We start from the raw sequence: 26747 nt of genomic DNA, 5'->3' as shown, positions 1-26747 counted from the left end.
GGTCCCCTTTCTTCTCTTTTAAAAAAGTTTGGTAAAATCTCAGAAGCTCAGGGTATGTTAACATGGCCGTTTATTCTGCAGTGAATTCTCAATGCTAGTTTTGAGACCCCTTTCACACTACATTAGCCACAATCCACATTGATCCTGTAGTTTGACAAATACTTGTGTGTTTGCGTTATGTTTTTTCCCCTCAAGCCACTATCAATCCGACTAGAAACTTAAGGTGCGTTCATTTCGTACTTTAGAGTGGGGTGTACATTTGAGACAGCTGTCACACATGAGCAGAGGAGTGCACATGCGCAGATAACAACTTCATGTATAGGAGATCCAGCGGGGTGGGAGGCAATTGGCAGAGGCGACTTTAGGTTAGCGTGACCGGTTTGGCCACATTGGACACTGGTGCTGCAAGGGGGCACCACAGCAATGATGTAGAACAGAGCACAAGAGGCAGGAAGTCAATTTAACGGGGCACAGGGTGCTGCTGAAATTCGAAAGCCCAAAGCCTACCACTGGCATTGTTGCAGGGATGGGGAAACCAAAAAGGTCATGTGTGTCAGGTAAAAACATCCCCCCTCCCCCACCTCCTCTCTGATGCAAACAACAATGCGCAAATGTACCTTGAAGCATGGTTCCTCCTCACAGAGCTACCGTTTCCAGCGCCCTTAACAAACTACAGTTTCCTTGGGGGAAGCCATGACTGTTAAAGTGGTGTAAGAATTGGACATATGGTCTGGATGTGACCTGTGTATTTTGTATTCCTATGGAATCAGAGTCCAACCCTTTGGGAAACAGAAATGCTGCCCTCTTCTGCAACGGGTACGAATGTCCCTGCTTGCTCAAGGTGTCATCTGATGCCCTGCTTGCTTCATCTTCCCTGGCTGCCAGAGTTATGGAAGGTGATCGTGCAGGACAGCCTGGCTGCCATCATGGCATTCAGGCCTCGGAGTTCTCTTCTTTTAGCAGCCCATTTCCCTCCCTAGCTGCTTCAGACACTGATAGGACAGAGAGGTGGGGAACCTTTCTCAGTCCGAGGGAGACAGTCCTTTTGAAATATACTCGGAGTCAAGTGTGGATTTCATGCTCTTTATTCAGCTCATAGTAGCAAGGAATGAAAGTTCCCCCCAAATATCTGCTTTATATACATTATTCACACAATGGGCCCCAGGTGATTGGCTAATTCCGGGATTCTCCTGTAGGCCAATCAGGTTGCGGATTCACTTCCACCTGGAGCTGGATTGGGTGGCTCCTGTGGACCAATCATACTGCTGCATTGTTCTAGGACCAATCAGACTGCTGCATTCTGAATCCTATTGTTCTAGGACCAATCAGACTGCTGCATTTTGGATCCTATTCAACTCAGTACATAACACCTTTGTACATCCTCAAAGTCCGCTCTGGGGGGGGAGGGGTTGGCAGACTCTGCAGACCACACTCTGGAGGTGTGCGGGGGGGGGGGAGGAAGGGGAAGCCCCCTTGCGTGAGTGAAAGTCTGCATGCACAGTGTCGGATACAGTCCTAAGGGCAGATCTACCATTGCAAGGACTTTTGAAGGTGCAGGTGAACTTCCCTTCCAATCCTTTCCCTGCACCCAACCAGCTAGCCAGCCTTTTTAAATCTCTTCTGGGGATTCCTCTGACCCCCAGAATGGAGGGGGGGGGAACGATATGCAGGTAGAGGAGAGGGGAGGGGAAGGGTCATCGTGAGAGTGAAAACCCCTGTGCTGGCAGATCTATTTAGGTGGGTGCTATAAAAAATACTCATAAAAATAACTCGGGGCATTCCTAGGACAAAGGCACCAGCGCTGCCACATGCTGTCCCCACATTCCCCAGGCAGCAGGACCAGAAAGGCACCAAGCAGGATGGAACTTCATGGGGTCAACTGGAGTGGCGGCAGCAGGAGAACCCACATAGAAAACTAAGCAATTGACCTAGATCTGAGAGCTAGTGCAAGGGTAGTGGATTGAGCACCAATCTTCTTTTTCTTTTTTTAGTTTTATTTATATTCAAAACTAATACAACAATAAACCGTATGGTTAATGACAAAAAAAAAAAGAGATAGAAGTAATTCAAACACTGTAGTTCATTTTGCAACAACAGTAGGAGCAGTGTGGTCACATTGGGATGCCGGTACTGAATTCTAGTTCAGTCAGTAGAGCGTGAGACTCTTAATGTCAGGGTCGTGGGTTCAAGCCTCACGTTGGGTGAAAGTGTCTTGCATTGCAGGGGGTTGGACTAGATGACTCTCGTGGTCCCTTCCAACTCTACAATTCTATGAAGCCGGGAGTCCTGTGTTCAAATCCCTTCTGAGCTATGCCACTCCCTGGCTCACCTTGGGCATGTCACCTTCTTTTGATCTAATCTGTCCTGCACGGCGATTGTTACAGGCGTGATGGTGAGGAGAATAGAAGAACTCCATTTTTTTGGCACATGCCAAATAAATGTGGTGTTTTTTTAAACACACCCACCCACCCAAAAAAAAACAAAACATCTTAGGAGAATGTGTTTCCCACAAGGTGTATTAGGAAATCACAATGCCCAAGATGCTCCACAAAATCACCTGGTTACTGCATCTCTCACCAAATGGGTACCGAAATGGATGGGCTTGAACAGCATGAATATTTCACAGAGGAACCAAGTGTGGTGCAGAAATTGGGATGGGGTGGGAAGAGGAAACAAACAAAAAGTCAGGTTGCCTCAGTTCCAATGCAATTCGAGTGCCAGCGAAAAATCAGCAGTAGTAGCATTGACAGAGTCTGATCCGAAGCTCAAATTCTGCATAGGAAACCGGAGGAGTGCATTCCAACAAATCTCAGAAGTTAGTACTACAATGCAAGTTTTCATTACAGCATTTGGAGTTTGTCTTTGCGTTTGCCTACTTGAGCTTGCCGTATACACTTTCCCAACGTTAACTGAAGGAAACGCAGGCACAGAGGCGATGGAGGCGGGGGGGGGGTAGCAGAAGGGAGCCCACTGTGCTGAATCTGAATCGTTAAAGCAGTACTGGGCTGCTGCTGAACTTCTAACAATCAAGACGAGTGGCGCCCCCTTCTGGCAGAAATAAGGCTCAGCGCCCTCAACCTTCCAGCCTGCTAAAGTCATCTTCAATCCCTCCCTCCGAAGCAATTAAAAAAACAACACCCTCCAGTCGTCCTCCTCCTGCAAACTTCATACGAATACCAGAGGTATGAAGCCTAGCCAGCACAAGCAAGTAATGGGAGACCTTGTGATTAATAGTGTGAGTTGATATCTAGCAGCAGATATGGGTCTATTATTATGGCTTTGGCATTAATGCCAGATTAGACATCGGGGCTTTGACAAAATAATAATTTTTCCTTATGGCCCTAAAGCAGTGGCACAGTGCTCAGCAGATTTTGGGGGGGTTGGGGGATAACAAGACGGGGACTAGGAGTGTTGCATTGCAGGCTGCCCAAACTGCTCTCAGGCAGTTTGCAGCATTCAGGTTGCAGCATTCGAGGAACTTCAGTAATAGTTGCAAAGCAGATATAAGAATTACCGTAAGATATATTAAGAAAAAGTTTAATTATGATAAAAGTGTGTTATATGAAATCAAAATATGGAATAGACAGGAGGTTGGGTCTTTAGTGTTAAGACCAATTTATGTCTTATTGTTAAAAAAATTATGTGTCTATTGTTATTCCTGTGTGTAATTTGGTATTTGTGTTTTCTTTTTTCTTTTCTTACTGTATCAATTAAAAAAAAAAAACTGCTCTCAGGCAAGGTTTTCTTCTATATAGTGCGATATCTATTTTGACTCATGCTCTGCTTGTACGTTTGTAAAGGACAGTCCTGCTGCCACCTGTCTCCAAGGCTCCCATATCCAAAGGAAACTAAACTGTGTAGAGTGCTGTCCCTCCATGATGTTATCACTCCTCCTAATAGCAAGCTCATGTGGCGAGTGCCACCAGGATTCGAGCCAAAATGGGGCCAGTGAGAAAGAAGAGGGAAGTATCAGCACGTTGGAGACGTTTGTGTTACGTTGCAAAAACGGTGCACCAGCAACAGGAAAAGAAAATCCCCGCAACAACGGCAGTGGGCTCGATACTCAGCTGTACCAGAATACATGTTTTAGGAGGAAGAATGCACTGCAACATTTTGTTGCAGATCCCACTTGTCCCCCATCATAACAGGAGGTGTGATATATCTGGAGGAGAGTCTATACACTGCAAAGATTCCTGGGGTGTGAAGTGCATCTCTTGAGGCATTGACACTGTGGCATCCTGAGAAAGCTCTGTCAATGAGGGCCAGGCCAGTCAGTTTCCAAGGCGATAGGAAGGTTGCCACACGCCGTTCTTCCCTCAGGTGCAGAATTATACCATTTTTTTTCATAGGAAATATCACCATCCAATTGCTTATAGAGCAAATAACATGGATACTAATACATACATTTGGTGCAATTGCTTATTTTCAAAATTTTGAAATGTACAGTGGTACCTCGGGTTACAGGCGCTTCAGGTTACAGACTCCGCTAACCCAGAAATAGTACCTCGGGTTAAGAACTTTGCTTCAGGATGAGAACAGAAATCGCGTGGCGGCGGCGCGGCAGCTGTGGGAGGCCCCATTAGCTAAAGTGGTACCTCAGGTTAAGAACAGTTTCAGGTTAAGAAAAGACCTCCGGAACGAATTAAGTTCTTAACCTGAGGTACCACTGTATTGTTTTAAAACATGTTCCTAGCTTTTGGGACCAACATGCAAAAACAAAACAAAAGAGGGGGGAGTGATATCCAACATTAGTCCCACTCAGACCCATTGAAGTCACTGTACATAAGTTGCTTAAATCGACTGGTTTGTCTTCAAAGAAGGGTTGGATATTACCCATCATTTGCACTATGAAATGCTAACAAAATACTTAAAAGCTTTGTATAAAATCAACAAGACAGGCAGCAGCCGTGGGCTGCTGGTTGTTCTTGGTGGCCCAGCCATGCCTGCATCCTCTTGTGCTGCAGAGCACTGATACAAAGTGAAAACCTCCACCCCATGTTCCCCCTCCCCCCGTGTCTCCTGGGCTATGGGATTAAAGAAGCTCCCTTCTATCTACAAAAGCTTGTAGGTAACACTCAGTTACAACGCACCACCAAAAACCAAAACCCAACACACTGTATCTGATATGGGGGGGGGGGTGTATGCATGTGTAAATAACATATCCTAGACCAGGAGTGGGGAATCTCTGGCCCTCCAGATGCTGCTAAACTGCAACATCCATCAGCCCTAGAAAGCATAGCCAATGGCCATGGATGATGGGGACATTTGGCAGACTAAAAGTTCCCTACAACTGCCTTAGACTTCCATTTGACTGTGGGAAATGGTTTAGCCCCAGAGGGTTGTATACATTTCTCTGGGTTCAGAAAGGCCATTTCTTGCAAGAGTGGCTCCTGATTCACCTTTGGCTGCTGTTTGTCATCTGCCACTTAACACATTAAATTTGTCTTGGGTTTTCTTACCAGACAACCCACAATCAATCACAGGCCCTTGAAATTAGCACAGCTGTGATCTACAGACTATGCTGCCACCATACAGGACTGCAGAATGTGGTAGTGGGTGCAGAATCAAGCAAATGGGGTGGTCCACCTCTTACCTCCACCCCCAAAGTCACCCTCTGCCCAAATCTCCTGAGCTACAGCTTTCAAGAATCAGCCTCCTAGTTATTCAACCTTGTAGGTAACTTTTAACTACACAAAAAAACCTCAGCTTCTTGCTTTTTTACTCTCTGACTCTAATATTTCCCATCATTTCATTCAGGTGGGGAGCTAGTGGAGGCCTAGCAGCCAGAAGACGCTTTTTTAATAAACTGGCCTCTCGTGCCACAACCTCACTGAGCAACCTCTGTTTAAGTCGGCACTCTCTCAGTCCCGCCACCTCTGCTTCCAGCTGCAATATGACCAATCTTTTGGTCTCTTTGAGGCCTGGTCTACATAGGCAACTTATGACACCACACCACTTCTGACTGCAGGTGGTTGTTGCCATTGTTGAATGCTTCCGCAACCCCCCCACCCCCCCAAGGCAGCATAACAAACCCAAGCATCTTGAGAGAGAGGAGTTTCAGCTCTGCTGATTTCTTGTTGTGCTAACTTTCTACCTGCTGTTGCTTTGCTTCTGTTTTGAAATAACAATCCCAGAGAGGATTAGAAAATTATGTCCTTAATTTGCAGCCTGAAGTGGTTCTACCACAGGAGTAGGCAAACTCGGCCCTCCAGATGTTTTGAGACTACAGTTCCCATCATCCCTGACCACTGGTCCTGTTAGCCAGGGATGATGGGAGTTGTAGTCCCAAAACCTCTGAAGGGCCAAGTTTGCCTGTGCCTGTTCTACCACTTCATGCTGCCACATGTGCACAACGCCTGCGAAGCACTCTGAGCGCACCCAGGCACTATATGAACGCTGCAAAGCATCACTAGATGGGTCACATGTGCTGGATAGGGACAGGGAAGTGGTATCAAATCAGCTACCTCATTTCCTCTTGGTTCCTATTAAGAAAGTTCTACAGGGATCATCCAGAAGGAAAGAGATTCTCCTCCTGCCCCAGTTTTTAAGGTCCAGTGTGTAGTGTATGGGGAGGATTATGGTGTGTTTGTTTCAAATCATTTTTTTCTTTTAAAAGGTAAAATGACATTTCCTTTATTTTCATACAAACTCTCCCCTCCCCCAAAAAAAATTTAATCAAAAAAAAAGACAAAAAGACACAGATGAACAAACGGTACCTCAGCGCAAATTTTAAGAAAAGAGAGAATTGAAGAGACAGAGAGGGCCTGAGCAGTCCACCTAGTCCACAGTAGAAAAATAAATCTTAAGGTGGGGTGGGGAGGGGTGCAGCAGGAAAAAGAGGAGGGGACAGTACCTGTGAAAGGTGTATATTCATAACATTTTAAAATTTTACCTGGGGTAGTGTAGGCTTTATAATGCGTGGCCAGTCCCCAAGCCGGGGTGGGTGGGGCGAGGGGGAAGAAGAAGGAGAGAGACGAAAGAATATAAATATATTTCCAACCAGGGAAGAGGGAGCTGGCCTCCCCCTCCCCATCGCCCCAAGAGAGGAGATGGGGAGGGGGAGGACGTTACATTCGGAGACTCCATACATTCAGCAAAGAAGGGCAGGGGTGCAAAAGACTGTGTCTGGAGTCAGAAGGGCAGACCACCCCGCTCCCACCCACTGCTCCATGTAGTGTTTACAGTGAGCTATTACTCCTGCCCAGCTGCAGAGATTTGGGCACAGGGGTGGGAGGAGGAGGAAGAGGAAGGGAAGAGGAGGAAGAGCAGGCCCGTTTCCTTAGTACCCAAGGCGGGGCTAGAAGTAGTGCGTACCAATCTGTCGCAAGCTGGGATCACGAAACCAGGAGGGTCTCGTACCTATGTTTTCGGGGCAAGCGGAAGTGGGGTTTACTCCATACCCAAGGGAATGGAACGGTGGGGCGGGGGAGAATGGGACTGTGGGGGCAAGGCCAGTCCTCACCCTCCCCAAAGGTTACGCAGGGAAGCATAGAAGTCTTTTGGGTATTCAAGCCCATCTCGCACCCGTGGGCCAAGGCCAGGTCTGCCCCTGGCGATGGACACCAGAAGGGCTCGCGTCTTTCTCTGGCTCATATTCACGGGGCTCAGACAAACGAGTACTGGTTGTTCACAGCCCGGGCTCGTCCTTCCGATTCCTCCGGGAGGGGAAGGGATCCTCCTCCTCCTCCTCCTCTTGTGGCCGCTGCCTCGTCCACCTCTGGCTCCACCATCCGGCCCTCCTCCTCCGCCTGCCCCTCAGACTCTGGCAATCCACGGTCAGGGGTAGCGAGAGGCGGCCGAGCTGGGGGGAGCGGAGGCGGCGGCAGGTTACGAGAGGTGTTCGGTTCTGCGGAGAGAAGAGAAAAGAGACAGACAGACAGACAAAGAGAAACAAGAGGGCCCGGGGTTAAGACAAAATGTGGGATGGCGGACACAGAGATTTATCTGAGCCCTCCTCCCCCCCCCCCGTCCAGTCCAGAGCAAGGGGCTCCCACCCCAACGAGGTTTTTCTAAAAACCGAGCAACTCCTGTGTTGTCTACATCCAGTAGCTAGAGCACTTTGTGCACAATCTTCTGGGCGATGCTTGGGAAAGGGTGACAACACACATCAGAACTTAGATGGCACCGCTGCATTGGATGTGGCTTAGAGCAGCCCTTGCTAACCTGGTGCAGATCTCATTACCCCTGTCTACTCGACATGCTGGCTGGGAGCTGGGAATCCAACCCCACCTGGAGGATGCCACATTGCGGGGAAACTGCGACTTAGGGAAATTGCCTTCTGTTACATGCACAGTAGTAGTGGCCTGATGAAATCACACAGGGGCAACTGCTGGGCAGCTGTGTGGGGATGAGACAGGCTGGCATGACTTGGTGCTGTGCACACTCTTTGCATTAAAAAACAGTAATATCCAAACTCTGCCCTGCACCAAGAAAGCCAATTCACAGGGCTGCCAAAAGTTGTCCAAAATTACACAGTGGCATTCATTTGTTTATTTTCTGTAACTTATTCTACTTCTACAAAATACTCAGTGCAAAATGTTTATTGTGGTTATGTCTATTCCTTAGTATTTGTAATAACGGTAGCTAAGGTTTTGACCCATTCAAGAAATCTCAGGCAATACTTGTGAATGTTAATTGATTAGAATAGGCATCTATCTGCCCACCTCAGCCAAGGGGTTGCATTTGGCCCCTGAGGCACCTGCTTGCAAGTCCTGGGCTGTGGTGCCAAACACTTGGAGACTACCAAGGTTGGCAAAAGCTGTTCCACATCCTGGCCAATGACTCCTACCAGCTCCTCTGTGCTATTTTCACCAAGCACGGCCCACACATTCATTCTGTGGCCACCCAGATGTACTTGGATTCCAGCTCCCATCAACTTGACCAATTGCTCAGGAACGATGAGAGCTGCAGTCCCGCAACATCTGGAGCCAGGCTGGCTCCCCATCCCTGCCTTAGACCTACTTCAGGCTTTACCTGGTCGTGACACAGAACTAGAGGCCTGACAGCTGGCTTCGCTAGAGCATTCTGTTGAGCTGCCAGTGTTATATAATATTGCTTAGCTGAAACTGATTTGGCTTCATTAGGAATTTCAAAAAGAGAGAGAGAAAAGTGTGTGATGGCTTCTTTCTCCTCCACAAAAACTAACAATGGATTTGGCTGAATTGCCAGCATAGCGACCTTTTTTAAAAAATAAAATAAAATTCTCATGCTATGTAGGCAGACACCTTCTCAATTCTGTAGGCTCTTTTTAACTGCGTCAGACAGAATTAAGGCTGCATTTCCTTAGCCCTAAATTTTCCTAATGGCACATGCCTTTACTCTAAAGTGAGTTTGGGGGACATCGAATTCAGAATCCTAGCAGCCACATCTGGTTGCTGAGAAAGTTGGGGGGCAGATGAGCAACAGAACAGAAAGCAATACTATGTCCTACCAGGGCCTTGTTATTAACTGTTTGCTGTCGTTATGTTAAATAACAAATTGGGCTATTTGGCAAAGCACTGCTGTATCCAACACAATCAAGATTGCACAGGGGAAACCATAAGCTTAGTTGCAAACTAGGGCTTGTAAGGGATCACAGAGAAGCTCTGTATGTTACAGGACAAGCTGCCAGAAAGACGAGGTTGGCAGCACATCCTGTAACATTTGAAGCTCCACATGGTCACCACGGCTAAAGCCCATCTCCAGGGAAGGAATGTAAGAAGCTGATTTTTACAAGGCAGGCGATTGGTCCATCTCCCTCAGCGTTGCTACAAAAACTAGCAGCAGGGCTTCAGGCAGAAATCTCCCTGCCGCCCCCCCCCCCCGGCTCTACCTGGAGATGCCAGGAGGAGCCTCTTCCCTCTGAAATCTCCCCCCTACCTGGTGTCACAGACACAGTGGATGGTTATGGGCATTGCACATCTGCATGACCCGTGGATAGCGATGGGCTATGGCGTGGGGGCTGTGACACACACACACGCTCGCAACTCTCTGCCTTCCTCCCGTGGTAGCTATGGCACACTTACACGCAGTCACCCGCAGAGGCGGCAGCAAGGATGGAGATGAGGTTGGGGGGCGAGTCGGGGTCCCCACTGAACCCAGACACCGGCGCTCGGCTCCCAGCCCGGTCCCGGCCTGTGACAGAGATGCCCACATCAGAAATAGGGATTGGGGGTGGGGTAAGAGAGGGAGAGCGGTGAACATGAAGGGGGTGGGGTGTCATCGCCCCTGCGCGGTGTGGAGCAGAAGACTCGGGGCGGGGAATCTGGGGGAGGGGGAAATGTGTCTGGAGCCACAATGGGAGGAGATGGGTGGGAGATGGAGCATGGCATGGATTGGCAACGGTGTCAATGGTCTTCCTAGCCCAGGGCTCCCCGGGGCTCTGGCTACACTCACCGTGCAGCCTCTGCGAAGCAACCACGTAGCTGACGAGCGTCACGTCGCTGGAGCCGCCCGACTCGAGGGGGATAGGGTGGACCCGGAAGTGCTCCAGCATGTCAAAGATGGTCTGGAACCAGAGGTGCTGAACCCGGCATTGCCCGTCTTCGTTAAGGGAGAGGCGCAGGTGCTGGTGGCGAGATAAGGAGGCCTGGAGAGAGGTCCCGTCAAGGGCCTGATCCTCTCCCACCCTGTCTCTCAACTGGCACCATCTTTCTTTTTCTTACCGTAGATTCCGGTGTATAAGACGGCTTTTTAACCCCGGAAAAGAGGTTAAAAAGTCGGGGGTCGTCTTATACGCCGGGTATGGGTGGCACGGAGCAGAGCCCGTTCCTCCCTCCCCCTCCCCCCGCTGCTGCGGCTCTGAAACAGCAGCAGTGGGCAGCGGGTGGCAGACCGACAGACTTTCTCCCGGCACGGAGCTGCCCAGCGTATTAGGAGACTGGGCTTATAAGATGAACCCCCAAATTGCAGCTGCCAATTTGGGGGGTCGCCTAATACGCCCAGTCGCCTAATACGCCGGAATCTACAGTAATTGCATTCACACCCCACCTTTCCCTCCCAAGGAACTCAAGGCTGTGTATGCGGCTCTCCTCCGCCGAATTACAGCCTAAAAACAAGGCTGAGGAGGTCTGGCTGAAGGTCACTCAATGAGCTGCATGGCTCAGTGTGGGCTAGTACCCTCGTCTGCAGGGTCCTTGTCCGAAACACTGAACCACTGCGCCACGCTGGCTTGCCCAGATACCCACACACACGCGCTCACCTTCGCCTTCCCCTGAAAGTTAAAGGTCAGGACGTATTCCCCGCGCCGCGTCTCGCTCTGCCGCACTAAGAAAACGCCGTGGCTGCTGGCTCCCCCCGCCAACACCAGCTGGGCCGCTTTGAGGCGGGACAGGGTGCCGTGGAACCAGGGGTACTCGGAAAGAGGGTGCTCTGTGTCGCCAAGGCTTCCCCCGCCTGGGTCGGGCTCCCCTTGGAAAAGGAAGGAACCTGGAGCAGGGAGAGAGGCGAGAGCCATCTGCCAAAGCCTGTTCAGAGAATTCTGAAGTCTCTCTCACAGATTTCACTCTTGAGCCCGTCAGACCCACACACACCCATTCTCTCAGAATGGAGAGAGAGAACTCCACTCCACTCCAAGGCATTACCTGTGGTGTCCGGGGTTTCAGGGAAGGTCGTGTGGAGGAGCCCCATGGGGAACGGCCCTTCGTCAATCGGCACTCGAGGTGGCAGCTCGGGAGGCAGCAGCTCCATTGAGTCAAAGTGGGAGGCAGCAATGGAGACGGAGCTGGGGGACATGGAGGCGGAGGGGCGCTCCATCAGTCCGCCATAGGCACCTGGGGAGGGGAGGGGATGGACAAACAGGCCAGGTCACAAGCAGCACACTAAGGCAGCTTCAAAAAACATTGTGCAATTCCCGAGGTTATCATGGACTGAATGTCTTAAATAGCCTTTTCTTATGTAAGCGGCAAATGGAAAATTGGAAGCCCTTTTTATTTTTATTTATTATTTCTTTTCCATCTTTCTCTCTCTTTTCTTTTTCTTCTTTCTCTCTATTTTCTTCTTCCTGCTTATTTTCTGTGTCTCAACACCGAAAAAATATTGTGCGATTCCTTGTCAAGGCTACATTTTGTCCACTATATATACAGCATAGAAAGCATAGTTCCTGCCTCTCCAAATTTTGATTTTTAAAAATCTGAAGTATTAAAACTGGCCTTTCCTTCCAACAGCAGAGTAACAGCTTTATGGCTGATGCTGTGTATGTTGTTTTAACATATAATTAAGCAACCAATAGGTGACTAGATTGAGAGAGAATATGGTTGGGCACTCTCCCAAACCTCTATCTCTAGGAACAGAATCAAACAGTTACAGATCACAGACCATATTAAAAAAAAAGAACAAAATAAAATACATTTAAGCTCCACAGAAAAGTGAAATACATTTAAAATGCCATGTAACTGTATACGAGATTTCCTAAAGCAACTAAAAACGAAAGACTAACAAAAATTAATAAAACAGTGATGATATGTCATTGTATACTGCACAGTGTGTCATTATTTAAGAGACAAAGCCAGTTCTGATTAGTATGTAGAAATCTTTGTTCTATAAAGTTTTTTATTATTCTATAATAAAGTTATTTATTTCATTTATTACATCTTCACCCCATCCTTTCTCTCAAGGAGCTTGCAATAGCATACGGAGTTAGTGTGCATTCCTGTTTCGAACTCGGCCCCTCTGAAGAAAATACCTCAGGTTGGAAAGCAGAGAAAGGTGGCACTACAGCTTTCTCCTCTAAGACTAGACCACACATGGGGAATTTTGTCTTGTTAACCGCCCTGAGATCTTGTGATGAAGGGCAGCACATAAATCCAATAAATCTAATAAAAAACAAAAACCTGCAGTGCTCTTGATGGTTAGGCTCCAACGCCCAATATGGCGAATAGTCAGGGATGAAGGGAGTTGTGGTGAAATGACACCCACAGGGCCACAGGCTCCCCATCCCTGGATCAAACATTAATGCAAAGACAGAATTTTATCATCTTGCTGCAATAGATGGCTTTGCATTTTACCAGAAGGGTAAGGCAGAATGCTGCTTGACTACAGTCATACCTCATGTTACGCTTGCTTCAGGTTGCGCGTTTTCAGGTTGCGTCCCGCGGTGACCCGGAAGTACTGGAAAGGGTTACTTCCGGGTTTCGCCGCTCACGCATGCACAGACGTGCAAAATGACATCACGCGCATGCGCAGAAGCGGCGAATCACGACCCGCACACGTGCAGGTTGCATTCTGCTCGTATTGTGAACAGGCCTCTGGAACGGATCCCGTTTGCAACCAGAGGTACCACTGTACTACTACATCTGCTTAGGTTTAGGAAGAACCATTTCCCTGGCAGTGCTGGATGGAGGGGCCTTGCCAGCCCTACCTGGCAAGGCCAGGGATTGAACCAGGGACCTTTTGCATACAAAGCATGTGCTCGGCTAACTGAGCTACAGCCCTTCCCCAACGTGGCAGCAGATCATTTTGCCAAGGGAGTGAAGCTGGGGCTCTGCTGGGGGAGGGAGAGAATGCCACAGACCTTGGCTGAGCTGATCGCTGCTCTCACTCGGCACCATGGGAAGCTCGCGGCTGGGCATGCTCTCCGAGTGGTTCATACACGGCTGTTCCAGGCTGTCAGTGCTCTCTCTGTGGAGACAAGTGCCATTAGCCAAAAGCAAACATCTGTGTCTGAGGCCAATATACTCCCCAGTATCAGATACAGGGGGGCAAGCAGGGAAGGATTATCACACTCATGCTGGGCTGCTACTGGAAACAGAAACACTGGACTTGCTAGAGCTTTGGTCTGGCTGCTTGCTTCAGGGAGGGGGGAACCTGTGCAATGCCCTCCAGATGTTGCTAGACTACAGCTAAGCGGTAAACCCTACACAAATCTGGAGTGGAGTCCCTAAGGCAGCTGGGTGGTGCCTTGTATGCCTCCTTCCAGCAGCTCCTGCAGCCAAGCTGGGGCCAAACATATTGCTCTGTTTTCCTTTGGGCCACATCAGATCAGGCTAAGATTGGGGGTCTTGTCTCAGGGCAGTCCAGGACTGCCTTACACACTGCCTAGGCTCGTGCCCCCCCCCCCCGGAGAGGTCTCTTTGGTGCCACTAACACCAAACCGGAGGCACACTCCATTGTCTCTTGAGACAGATGGATGCCAACAGCTCCCACCAGCCCTGACCATTGGGCCTTGCTGGCTGTGGCCAATATGGGCGTTGCAGTTCAACAACATCTGGTGGACCAAAAGTTCCCCAATCCCTGGTTTATGCTTTTAGTGTGGGCAAAGATTGCAAGGCATGCCTAGCTGACCTTTCCCATTCTCGTCTGCCTAAAGGCTCTCGTGTAAAGTATGAAGCTGTCCTATCTGTCAATCTATCTCAGACCACAGGTCCACATAGCCCAGGATTGCCTTCTTTGAGAAGCAGCAGTTCTTCCAGATTTTCAGGGAAAGGAAGCAAGCAAGGCTTTTCTTAGCCTTGCTACCTGGGATCCCTTTAACTGCTAAGGATGCTACCTTTCGCAGGCCCAGCAAGTGCTCTGCCGCTGAGCTCTGGCCCTCTCCCACAGCCTGGCGCAACTTACCCGAGGCCCATGCATTCCTGAATGTCAGCCAACCAGGAGCGCATCTGCAGCGAGTCAACCGTCTCAAGGATGTACTCCAAGGAGCTTGACAGCTGTGAAGTAGAGTGGGAAGGGAACAGCCATAGACACATTATGCTTTGGGGGGGTGGTGGAGGGGCTCATTATTCCTAGAACATGCCCCCCCTCCCCTCCGGTGTCTCCAAAAAGCAAGGAAAAAAAGGAAACATGTCACCATGAGAAATTCAGTAAACTGCTTCCTAACCCTTTTGTGCAAGAATGACAAGAGCTGCTGAAGCCAAATGATGCTCAAGTTAAAAACCTTCTGCAAGAGCTGAGAAGATAGAAAGCATTCTTATACTGAATCAGACACTTGGTATATGTAACTCAGCATTGTCTACACGGACAGTAATAAGAGAATGAAGCCTCCTTCTGCATGTTTTGGCCCTCAATAGAAACAAGTCAGTTCAGGCAGCAATGGCTGGCAAGGTGTTTAAGGAGATCTTTGTCCCATGTTCTTTATCAGCTGCCTTAGCTGCCCCTCTACATCATACTGACTGAACCCCCCCCCATTTGCTGTGCTTTTACCATGCAAAAAAAAAGGAAGAAAAGAAAAGAAATCACAAAGCACCCACATACCCTTCTCGCTCTCAAAGCACACAGATGTCATGGTCGGCCTCCAGGCATATGAAAGCAAACCAAGCATATGACAAAGCATATGAGATCAAACCAAGAGAAAAAGAAGGTCGGGGAATTGTCATGAGTCTGCTCAGGAACAGCAGCTCCTGCCAAAGCTAGTGAGGTCCTGCTAGAGAGGGACCAGGCAGCTGCAGATCCCACCAGAAGGGAGAAGCAAGGAGGAAAGTAGGCAACGGCAGAATGTACACTCCAGCCAGTCTGCCTTGCAGAAGTGGGGGAACTATTCAAGCCCAGGGGCTGCACTACCATATGGACAGCTTTGGGGGCCGCATGTCAGAGATTAGAGACACCAGACAGACAAAAACTGGGTGGGCAACGGATACAGCTCCTTGCTTTAGTCAGGAGGCTACCTTCCAGCCTGCAGGGGAGAGTCCCAGGGACCAGACAGAAGGCTGCACCTGGACCTTGGGCCTGAGGTTCCCCACCCTTGCTGCTGTCTTAGCGGCTGGTGGGAGGGACTTCCTCTGGGAAGGTAGCCCAGGCAGAGAATGGGGACACATCCTCTCACTGAAAAGTGTTAATATTATTATAAGCAAATATGCAAATTAACTCAAAGGCACGTAAGCTTTATGGCTCCAATTATCACGGAATACATTTAAGGTTTAGGGTTGTTGTTTTTTGGTACCTACTTGAATAACTTTTATAAAAAACCAGACTCACAAAACGAAGCCACTAACTTTCTGCCCCTATGCAACCTTTTTCTTCTCCTCACCTTGAGCACAAAGGTGTTCTCTTTGTCTGGCATTTCCAAGGGGGTTGTTGTCCGCACGTCCACTACACAAGAGCAGGCGATGCTGACCCGCGGCTTGGATGCCTAGGGGTTAAGTTAGGGAGAGCCACAGTTACGCCGATGCCCCTCAGCGCTGGGAATCTTGGCGTGGGGTAATCCTTTGGCTCTCCCCGCCCGGGATTTCTTCCCCCCGCCCTGATGCAGCAACCCATGGCTCACCTTTGGTGGGATGTAGAACTCCAAGAGGTAACCCTCCCCCTCCCCCTTCCCCGCTTTGCGCAGGAGAAGGCGGCATTTCTGCCAGCGCGTCCGGCTGCCCCCGCCTGCCCCGTCGTCGGCCACAATGTAGTTCAGCAGGCCCTCACGCCGCACGCTGGCCAGTTCTACGCGGAGGGTGGCTGGGGAGGCTTTGTTGAGCCGCAGGCGTTCGAAGCGGTGAGTCCAGCGCTCGGAGTCGCCACCCCCTGAGGAGTTGGAATTGCTGTTGGCTCCGGTGGTCGCCCCGTCCGCGCTGCCAGGGGGCGACTCGGTCGAGGTCTTCCACTGCAGGATACCCCGGACGCTGCCCCGTACACTGCGGCTCACGTTGCGCAGGGAGAAGCGCTTCTTCAGCTTTGGTTTGGTGGCTGTCACGGCTGTTGCGGTGGAAACGTCTTCGGAGCTACGAGACTGGCTGCTGGAGAGGCCAGAGGGCGGCCCCAGGGGAGGCTCCACAGGGGAGGCCACGGAGGAGTCGCTGCACGTCTCAGAGAGGTCACGCGCGGAGGAGCAGCCGGTGAAGGGGGCGATGTCGCACCGGGGCGGCGAGTCGCTGGCATAGGCCCGGCTCACCTCTGCCTCAAAGTGTTCCAGGAAGTGCTCGGCAAAGCGGCGAGAGAAGGCAGCTTCAGCTCCTGGCGTGGCAAACTGGGGGTTCTCACCCAGGAAGGCCCGAAAGCGGCGGGCAAAGTCCACCGCGGCAGCGCGAGCGTGCGCCTCGCAGAATTCCCGCCAACCCGGAGAGGGAAGAGAGGCGGGTTCCCCCACCATCCCTCCCCCGGTTGGCGACAGGGGCACTGCGCTCCCGTTCATGACTGCCCGGGTGGGGCCGGGTAACAACAAACCCAGCGCCAGGACTGGGCCGCTCTTGGAACTAGTGGCCTTGTGACCTGCAGAAGGAGAAACGGAGAGACCGTTATGAAAATACGAGGAACAAACAACCTCATGGGGTTACTATTGTTGTTCCGGATGCAGGGAAGGAAAAAAAAGGGATTTTGGGGGAGAATACAGCCACTCACAAGCAGGAATGAGTAAAAGCTCAATAACACTGTTAAGGACCTGAGTAACTTACCCAAGCGGTAATATGCAACTTTATAGATAACATCTCAAGTCATATAACAGAAGACTCTCACAAAGAAGGCAACCCTAACTCTAAATGCACAAGACTGCTTTGGAATTAAAGAAGAGAGAATCATGGCATTACAGAGGCAACCAAGATGCTGTCCAGCAAATATAATTAGAAAACAATGGAAACTATTGGAGGAGCCAAATCTGGAACTGAGTCATTGGTTCTTGTCTTTAGGTTAATTACAAACCAATGCTTTCCTGAATGTTCAATGTTAAGCTCTGAATTAAGCATCTAACCCCTCTGAAGACAGAGAGCAGATCACCTTTTTTCAGGGACAGAATCAGATCTCAGGGTGAATCTCTATCCCTAAAGTGGCATTCAATAATTATTCAACACAGGAATGAATAATAAGGTTGTGACAGTTTAGTGAATCTCATGACTAGCAAAAATCAACAACATGATTTTGGCCAAATTCCGCTACAGCTCAGTTCTGACAGTGAAGAATGCATGGGTGGGCATAAAGTAGACTGCAGCCCACTTACGGGCTGCTGGCAAACTTCTGGAGGATAAGTTATACCTACTGATTACTGGAATGCTTAGAAAGAATGCTGGACGGACCTTGGTCTAAATTTGCAGGGAACTACTTATGCCTGAAAAGTTCAAGAGTGCCTACACAGGATCACTGCAAAAACATCGTGAATATTCACTCTAACTTTGGAATTTTACATGCATGGAGAGTGTGGACCATGGGGATTCTATTTTTGTTTTAAAGAATTGATGGATCATGCAAGACTGAAATTGGACCACCTCTGGAATAGGTGACTGAAGGATACCTTCTACTGAAAATCAGACCAACTGTGCTTACACGGTAAATACCTCTTGCCGAACTACTGCAGAATGCTCGTGGGGGAAACTGCTTGATTGAAAACATCTCAGCATGAAAAGCCTTCAACTTTTCTACATGGAAGGTGCTTTCAACCTGATAGTGCATTGAAAGTGCACTTTCAGAGATCTAAGGGTGTAACAAGAGGCCTCACCTGCATTCCAATAGGATAATATCACATACACGTATCTGCAAGTTTCAGTAAGCTCATGGTCAAAGTCATACACCTGCATCTATCTACTGTAAGATTTCATGAGTTGAGCCCTGTCCATAGCAGGACTAACTCTCAAAAGTTAAACCCGTCCCTGCTGAGAAGCAAACTGCTTTGTTACAAATAGCAACATCCACCTTACAGAGGACAGTGAAGTGTAATCTTCCCAGCCCTCAGCTGGGAAGAAACCATCCCAAAGCTCCACTTCTTACCATGTTGGAAAAGTTCAAGTGACTTTAGTACCATTTCCAGTACCTGTTATTTTTTCCAATTGCTCTTCCCTGCAGCTGCATCTGATATTTAAACTGAGGGTAAATGCTATTCAGTTTGCCTATTCCAATATGCTGATTCCTCTGAATGTGAAATTCCATGAATGCAAGGCACTGAAAATGGAGAAAGGATAGCATCACGATCTAACTGGTGAAAAACAGGGTGCAAGCTTCAGGGAAGTCCTCTGTGGAGAGCCTCTTAACCTCAGAATTGGAAATGGCCGTTTCTCAGGAGAAGGATGTCACATGGGAACTCGGGAAAAGGATGGAAAGAAACAGTCCAGCACAGCAAATACTTCTCTTCTCTGACGGACAGAACTTTTAGTCTTGGCAGCCTGGGGAACTTTTAGAGGTGCAGGGGATTGGACGGGAGACCTTCGGAATGACAACTGCCTACTCTACCACTAACGGACCATTCCCTAACTAAGGGATTGGTGGCGAGAAGAAGAATGGACGCTACTACTTACTGAAGGCACGGAGCTGGCCACACATAGCTGAGTGCAAAGAGCACATTTCCCTCCCATACACACGTGCACCGAATTAGGGAAGGGAAGGTGGGGGGCACCTCCTCATGCCTCTCTAAGCCGACCAGCCTCCTACCTCTCAGAGCTCTTTCGTGCTTTTTAAGCATCCCGCAAAGCTGGCTGCTCTGCGCGAGGCAGCTTCACTCTTCCCCGAAGGGAAGAGGCACAACCTGGCAAGACTGCCGAGGGTTGTGGGGAGTCATGCAGGGCGATCCGGTGCCCGCTTCGCCCTCGGAGGCAGGCCCCGGCCAGTCCGGCGGGCCCCGGCTCCCCAACGAGCGGGCCAGGGCGCGCAGCCTAATGAAGGCACGGAGCCCCGTCAGGGGCTGGAACTGGCAGCCCCCTCCCTGGGAAGCGGGTGCGCGGGAGCGAGCGGTCCTTCCTCAGAGGGCGGAGGCGGGGTGCGGATGGGGGGAGGCTCTTCGTGGATGGGGGGCGCTGGGGGGGGCTCCGCTTGGCTCCGCGCGCCTGTCACTTACCATCTCGGCCTCGGATCCCTTCCAGGAGGAAGGGTTTGTCTGTCCCCGTCTTTCTCCCAGTCTACCGCACGTCACTTCCGCCTCCGGGTTCCCTTTCGGTCAGGTGACTTTATTTTCTTCCTTTAATATCCGTCTTCGTCATCCGCTGAGAGGAAGAAGGGGGCGAGGGTTGTTGTTGTTCTAAGCTTCAAGTTACCATAGAGAGGGACGTATGCTTAGCGCTGGAGGGGCCGCGTAAGATGCGCGGAGCGTCAGTTGACGTAGCTAGCCTTCTCCTCGTTGGTGCAGGTGTTCAAGTTGTTACCACGGCAACCAGTGACGTAGACCTACCAGGGGCTCCCGGACCGTTGTAGAAAAAAAGGGGGGGTTACTTGGCGTAATATGTCTCTATCCCGTTGCTGGGGCAACTGCGCAGCAATATCATCCTCCGGAACTCAATGCGCATTTACGTGGAAGTAAGTCCCCCCGCGCTCGGTGGGGGCTCCTTTCCATGTAGGTGTGCACAGAATTGCAGCGTTAGTGTACGGCCTCTGAGCAAGTGCAGAGTTCTTTCGCTTTTAAAAAATCCATAAGCAGCCGCACATTTGTAGCTTCGCCATAATCATCGGCCTTTTTATTCAGGGATTGTGATTTCCCACTTCTCTCTCGAATCCACTGAAGCGATTAATTTGTGCTGGACAAAGGTACGGTAGCTGCATTCAAATGGATTATATTTCAGTGTAAGTTTATCTGCCCAGGCGTTGAAAAAGTCAAGAAACCAGCCTGAAATCCCTTTGCTACAAGCGTCCTTCATCAGGTCTTTGGAACCTTGCTGGCACTCTATGAGTTTGCTGGAAGCATGAATGAGGTTGAGTGCTGGCGCTTATATATCCATGCATATCCATGCAGGTTCCAATCGCCAACAAAATCCTTATGATCCACTTCTAAATATCTGAATCCAGCTACCATAACCTCTAAAGCAAGACAAGAGGGCATCCCAAATAGTCCTGGAGCTAAACTGGGAGCTTCTCTGAGGAAGATACCCAGGTGTGGATAAATGCTAGGATAGAGTGCAAAAGCTCCTGAACGTAAGATATAGATACAGTTTGACTGAGAGGCGTGAGCCCTGATGCTGTACTTCCCCTTCCACCTGTGGGTGGGAGGAGTGCCTCTAAAGGCAATTAGGGTAGTGTCAATTCTTAGCGACTTTTGGTATTCCCGGGGATTTCAGAGAAGATCTATTTTGCAATACAATCCCTATTGAACTATCAAAGGAGGGGAGATGCTAGACTTGCCTACAAACTTGTCCAAATCACATGTTGAGATTAGGGGCATGGCCTCAACCAAAGTCGCTGCACATCAGCTAGGATTGTATACGATGCTCACAAGCAGGCACAACCAGAAAATGCCAGTGTCAGTCAGCCACAAAGAACCTGGGATGTGGAAATGCACCGTATGAGATCACTGATGGTTCAAAAATAGAAGTTTAGGAGAACAGTGGGGAACTACTGGAGCCCACATCCTATTAACCATACTGGACTGGAGCAGTTCTGCAAAGGGAAAACCCAGGAGTATTAACTCACACAACCACCGAGCCTGTTATATAGAACAAACAGCACATCTGTCTCATGGTTATAAAGACAAGCAGCAACAGCATAAAAAACAGCACAAAATGCACGCACACACATCTAGAATATAGCAGAAAATGGATACTGGTTTCTAAACAACATGAGGTCAAGCGACATCAGTTCAAGGGATTTGTGAAGACTAGAAATTGAAGCATGCCATGAATCATGAAAGCCTGTGTGAAACAATGTGATCTGATATTGCCCACACCAACACTTTAGTCTTGCTATCAATTATATAACTAATTTATAGGAGAAAAATGATAATTTGTTGCTGCAAATGTGCAACTGATATGCAAGGAATTCAATCCTACTTTGTGCTGTATCTTCCCACCTTCATAGTGGGCCAACCTTGGCAGGCCGGTGTGGCTACTCACCTGTCAATCACCTGACATCTGTATGATATCAGGTGATTGACTCCCACCCATTTGTCAAAGTTGGCCTGCTTTGAGGGGGCAGGGGAATAAAATATCTGACCCACCGGGCCAAAAAGCTTCCCTACTCTTGCTCTAATAGCTTACAATATTTTAAGAACCAGGTCTGGACCTTACGATGGTGTTTGGTGAGCCCAGAGGCAAAGTAGGCAGAGCAACAAACAATACTGTTACCTTTGTTTGTTAGGCTACTTTGTGCACACTCTCGCACCACCCCCTCTTCCATACAGGCAAGAAAGAAGCATGGCCAGAGTTCAAGGGGACATTCCATGCCAGCCAAGCACACGCATGGATGGTGGTGTGAAGCAAGGCCAGTGAGGGGTGTGACTTGGTAAAGGATGTGGACTGCAGAGGGTCATGATGATCAAATCACTTCTGGGTCTGTGGCTTCCCACTCTGGCTTATAGTACAGCAGGCAGCCTCCTGTGGTACAGACTAAACTGATATTTTAAGCTCTTCTGAGGAGACCCTGCTGGTCTCTCTCTCAGCAGTGAATTGTCACTTGGTGACAACACAGAAGCAGGCCTTCTCGGCGGCAGCACCCACCTTCTGGAATACCCTCCCCTCTTTTGAACTGGGAGACAGAGACAGTAATGGCTTTTCAACATCTCTTAAAAACTGGTATGTTTACCCAAGCTTTCCTGGACTCTGACTCTGGTTAATTTTTAATTTTTTGTACACAGCTTGATTTTATCTGCTATGTACAGTTGTGTTTGTATCTCATTTGTGGAAAAAATGTGGTGGTGGTTTTATTTAAACCACTTAATGAGATGTTATTATATTGAGCGGTATAAAAATGTTATTTATAAATAAATGCGTATGCTGGAGTTGAGCACAGCTAGGTGACAGGAACTCAGAACAGGAGCGATCCTGCTTGTGGTGAAGAAACAGTGGGATAATTTTGTTACAGGTCCTCCGCATAAATGTGTGTTACTGCCTATAGCTACGCACATAGCGGGGGCATGGTGACATAATGTGCACATAGCAGAGGGCATGATGACGTAGCACGCACACGCTCTGTGGTGTGCATGCGCGGCCAAACCGCACTTTGTGGGTGCCCAGCCCCCTTACTTTAAATGTTGTAGGAGCCAGGGCACCCAGGGACTTGGTGCCTATGATGTAAGTAGCACCTTACACACCCTTCTAGGACCTTCCTTCCACAACCTCTTCATGAGTTGGACTTCACTCATGCATTTATTCTGAACCAGGCTATAGGCTGGGGTGACTAGTTTATAGCCCACTGACTGTTACTAGATAATAACTAGAGATGTATCTGTCGGTTTCGACTTTTTTCCCCTTCATTTTTCTAGTCACTAAGTTCAGTTTGCTATAATTCTTCATGCTTGCATTTTTTTTGGGGGGGGGGTAGAAAGTCCTCATGAAATGTTGGTAGTATTTGTGTGCATTTCTTCTACTATACACTTTTGTACACAATTTTGGCAAATATGCAGGTTTTTGTAATCATCGTTTTCTAATATGGTGCATTTTTATTTTACATATATGTGCATCAACATGCACACTTTCCCTTAATACATTTCATTTTAAAATTTGGAGAAGGGTGAATTTCAAAGATAGCTACATTTCGATTTGTTTTGGAAATTGGGCATGTTCATATTAAAATGCAAACCAAACCAAATTTCTCTTCCATCCCTAACTACAACTACTATTGTTCCCAAATCTTGCCCATTCATGCAGGGGCTGAGAACTGGCGTGTTGAGGGATACTTTGGGCACTGCTGCCAGTAGCCTTATACACGCTTTTTTGTGGTATGAAAAGGCAAAAGTACATAAAGGTTTCACAAACCATATAATTAGGAAAAAATTGTATAGAATGTAGGATAAATATAAAAACTTATTGGAGACTAAAGCATCACTTTGGCTTTCACCTTTGAAAGCCATAGCGGTGAAAAAGGAAAATATGATGGAAAGATGGGCAACTTATAGAAATTTGCTAAGTGAGGAGGGTAGAGAATTTAAATTAAGTGTTTAAGGATTTATCAGGGATATTAACAATATGGTTACAATATCATTTGAATGTATTTAAAAAGGATATGAAGCGGGGGTTTGGAGAACAACTATCACAATTAAAGAGAGACCTGTTAAACTGTAATGTTAAAGTGATGTCTAAAATGTATAAGATGTTATTGGAATGGGAGACAAAGGACAAACAAGTCAAATGAATGATACATTGGGCAATAGATATTGGTCATAACATAGAAATGGAAGCATGGGAACGCTTATGGAATACGGATATAAAATTTACAGCATGTTATGGTTTAAGAGAAAATTATATGAAAATGGTATATATATGGTACCTAACACCTAGTAGATTGGCAAAAATGTATAAATCAAAATTGAATAAGTGTTGGAAATGTAAAGAAAGGTAGCTTTTTCCACATGTGGTAGTCTTGCAGTAAGGTTAAAGCTTTTGTCATCTACTGTCTCCTCAGCACCACCCCAAAAATACCCCATTTCTCTTGCAAATGAGCATAGAGCAATTTTGGGATTTCCCACTTCTAGTGTTTTGCTTGCATTTGCACAAGCCCTTGGGTTGTGTGCCCCACCCGAAGCCTGCTCATAAATCTCTCTTCTGTGTGGATAGTGCCATTTCAGCGACGCTAGGATTGACACTCAGAGAATAAGAGCAAAATGGAGGCAGGGACTAGCTACCTTTGCTTGCAGCTTTATATCAATTGTTTGTTGCTTGTTCACCCCATCCCTAAAAGCTGAGTATAGTTGAAAGAGAGATAACTCTTTTGTGTTTGTATACACCACCGTTTAGGCTTCAAGTATTTATTAATGGAATTGGAAACTTATACCCTGCTCTTCTAATCACATATACATTATTTGGGAGCAGTTTACAACATATTTTAGAAACCTTCTGTGTGCCTTTTGTGATAGGAATTTTATGGTCTTAGATATATGGTAATGTTCATAAAGGTCCGTATAGTAAAAGCTATGGTTTTCCCAGTAGTGATGTATGGAAGTGAGAGCTGGACCATAAAGAAGCCTGATCGCCGAAGAATTGATGCTTTTGAATTATGGTGCTGGAGGAGACTCTTGGGAGTCCCATGGACTGCAAAAAGATCAAACCTATCCATTCTTAAGGAAATCAGCCCTGAGTGCTCACTGGAAGGACAGATCCTGAAGCTGAGGATCCAATACTTTGGCCACTTCATGAGAAGAGAAGACTCCCTGGAAAAGACCCTGATGTTGGGAAAGATGGAGGGCACAAGGAGAAGGGGACGACAGAGGACGAGATGGTTGGATAGTGTCTTCGAAGCTACCAGCATGAGTTTGACCAAACTGCGGGAGGCAGTGGAAGACAGAAGTGCCTGGCATGCTCTGGTCCATGGGGTCACGAAGAGTCGGACACGACTAAACGACTCAACAACAACAACAATGTTCACAAGTGTACTAACCAAGCACGTACATAGAAGACCAGCATAGAAGAAGATCAGCACAGGAAGACCGACCTGGAACCATTTTGATTCCTAAACTGAGCAAATGTTTTCTCTGCAAAGTCAAAGTGGGAAACCTCCCCATTGTCTCTTTCCTCACAAATCCTGTCTTAAGGGCACATTTAAGATATGAATAGGGTGTGAGCCTGTGCCCTGGCCCAGGAACTAAGTATTTATCATTACAAAAGACTGGCCAGGCTACCCAGGCAATCCAATCAAGTAACCTGCCAGACAGGAGATAAACGACAGGAGAAAAACAACATTCAAATTTCTGTTTTAAGACCACCTTTTCTGTGATGTAGGTATGATGTATCTGAGGGGTGGTCTTAGGTTACACTGCTTCTGTGATGTATGTATGATGTTTCTGGGGGTGGTCTTGATCTACAGGGTGGCAATTTCAAAAGTCTTTATAAGGCCTTGTGCGCCATTTTTTCTGGGTTCCTTCTCTCCTGCGGGTAAGGGGAGCACCCTGTTGCAACGGATCAATAAAGATCAAGCTTACTAGCTGCTTTGCTTCTCAATATTCTCTGGTTGGCCTCTGTTATTCTCTCCTACCAATAGGGAACCTATGTAAGGACTCTATATGGGCCCTTGGATACCCCATAAGGGAAAAGGGCAATTTTTGTTTACAACGCTTTCTCCCAGACATATTTCCCATGAGGGAATGTGTCCCCTACCAGGAAAAAAAAGGCTGTCCACTTCTGATTTTGAACCATATCCTATAGCCCCATGGAGTGCATATTTAATCATATGTCACTATATCTGTAAGCCGCATTGAGTTCCTGTCAGGAAAAAAGGCAGGGTAAAAATATTTATTATTGTTGTTGTTATTTATTTTCTCTATTGTTGTTGTATTCTCCTGTTTCTGTGTTTATTGAAAAATCGCTTAAAATAATAACGAGAAAAGTAGAAAAGAATAAGCTTTCTGAAGAAGCATCTCTCAGCCACGTTTGACAGCTTGGGGGTGACGCTGCCTAGGAGGTCACGGAGGCCAAGGCCATACTGGAACCCACGTGACATTGAGGGATCGGGGGTCATTTGGGGTCACCCGTCTTCTAACGAATCCGGGACTTTCTGTCTCAGCAGGAGGCCCCGCCCATTGCCCATGCGCTTCGTCGGGCGCGCGGCGGAACAGCCTTTTGCTCTCGTACGTAAGCAGCGAACATGCGCAACGGCTTCTCTTCCTGCGGCACATGCGCATAACGAACTTTGGGAAGCAAGGCAGGCACAAGTCTTTGTTTCCTCTTACGCATGTGCAGTGAGCCCTAAACCATTACCGGACGCCTCCCCGCCTCCCTCGAAGGATCCGCTGGGAACCCAAGCACCCACTCTCTCTGTTTCCCGATTGACTGTGAAGCGGAGGGAGCGCGTGAGCGCGCCGCTGGTCACTCGAGAGCGGCAGCACGGAACGTGCGCGGCAGGAGGGAGCGCGCCTGGCGCATGCGCAGAGCGAAACCCCGCCCTCCACCAGGGACTCATTGTGCAGCAACCGGATTGACTCCTTCTCGTCCGCGCGGGCCAGCGGGATCCGTACTTCCCTGCCCCCCCACCCAAACCTCACAAGCAAGTGCGCTCCCGATACGAAACAGAAAACTGCG

The 26747-nt window shown here is 48.4% G+C and overlaps 1 protein-coding gene and 1 long non-coding RNA gene across 5 annotated transcripts; one reads left to right on the top strand and one right to left on the bottom strand.

Annotated features, from left to right (window-relative positions):
- The first annotated feature begins 1155 nt into the window (after positions 1-1155).
- LOC310746565 lies at positions 1156-7083 on the top strand. The gene is made up of 2 exons (XR_014540748.1): positions 1156-3442; positions 3735-7083. It is a non-coding gene; the product is annotated as an uncharacterized lncRNA (long non-coding RNA).
- SH2B1 (SH2B adaptor protein 1) lies at positions 6709-22508 on the bottom strand. 4 transcript variants are annotated; one of them, XM_083580255.1, is made up of 11 exons: positions 19652-22508; positions 18635-18762; positions 16178-17106; positions 15941-16042; positions 14533-14624; positions 13490-13596; positions 11562-11750; positions 11180-11406; positions 10375-10546; positions 10005-10113; positions 6709-7846 (listed from the first exon to the last, which is right to left on the bottom strand). In XM_083580255.1, the coding sequence occupies exons 3-11, from the start codon at positions 17027-17029 to the stop codon at positions 7828-7830; spliced, it is 1869 nt and encodes a 622-aa protein (XP_083436381.1). In that variant the 5' UTR covers positions 17030-17106; positions 18635-18762; positions 19652-22508; the 3' UTR covers positions 6709-7827. The 4 variants fall into 4 exon arrangements, with proteins under 4 accessions (XP_083436381.1, XP_083436378.1, XP_083436380.1 ...); XM_083580252.1 differs by lacking the exon at positions 10005-10113; XM_083580254.1 differs by lacking the exon at positions 18635-18762.
- Between the last annotated feature and the right edge of the window lie 4239 nt (positions 22509-26747).

Source organism: Podarcis filfolensis, assembly GCF_964270895.1.
Source record: "Podarcis filfolensis genome assembly, chromosome: 13".
NCBI classification, from domain to species: Eukaryota; Metazoa; Chordata; class Lepidosauria; order Squamata; family Lacertidae; genus Podarcis; species Podarcis filfolensis.
Note: the sequence above shows the minus strand (reverse complement) of the source record. Positions and strands in the feature narration are given on the sequence as shown.

Coding starts and splice junctions, on each gene's coding strand:
- SH2B1 (XM_083580252.1), bottom strand. CDS start 17,029: ATGAACGGGAGCGCAGTGCCCCTGTCGCCAACCGGGGGAGGGATGGTG. Junction 11,407..11,561: donor TGAAACCCCGGACACCACAG/GTAATGCCTTGG, acceptor TCCCTGCTCCAG/GTTCCTTCCTTTTCCAAGGG. Junction 10,547..11,179: donor ACTTTCAGGGGAAGGCGAAG/GTGAGCGCGTGT, acceptor TCTCGCCACCAG/CACCTGCGCCTCTCCCTTAA.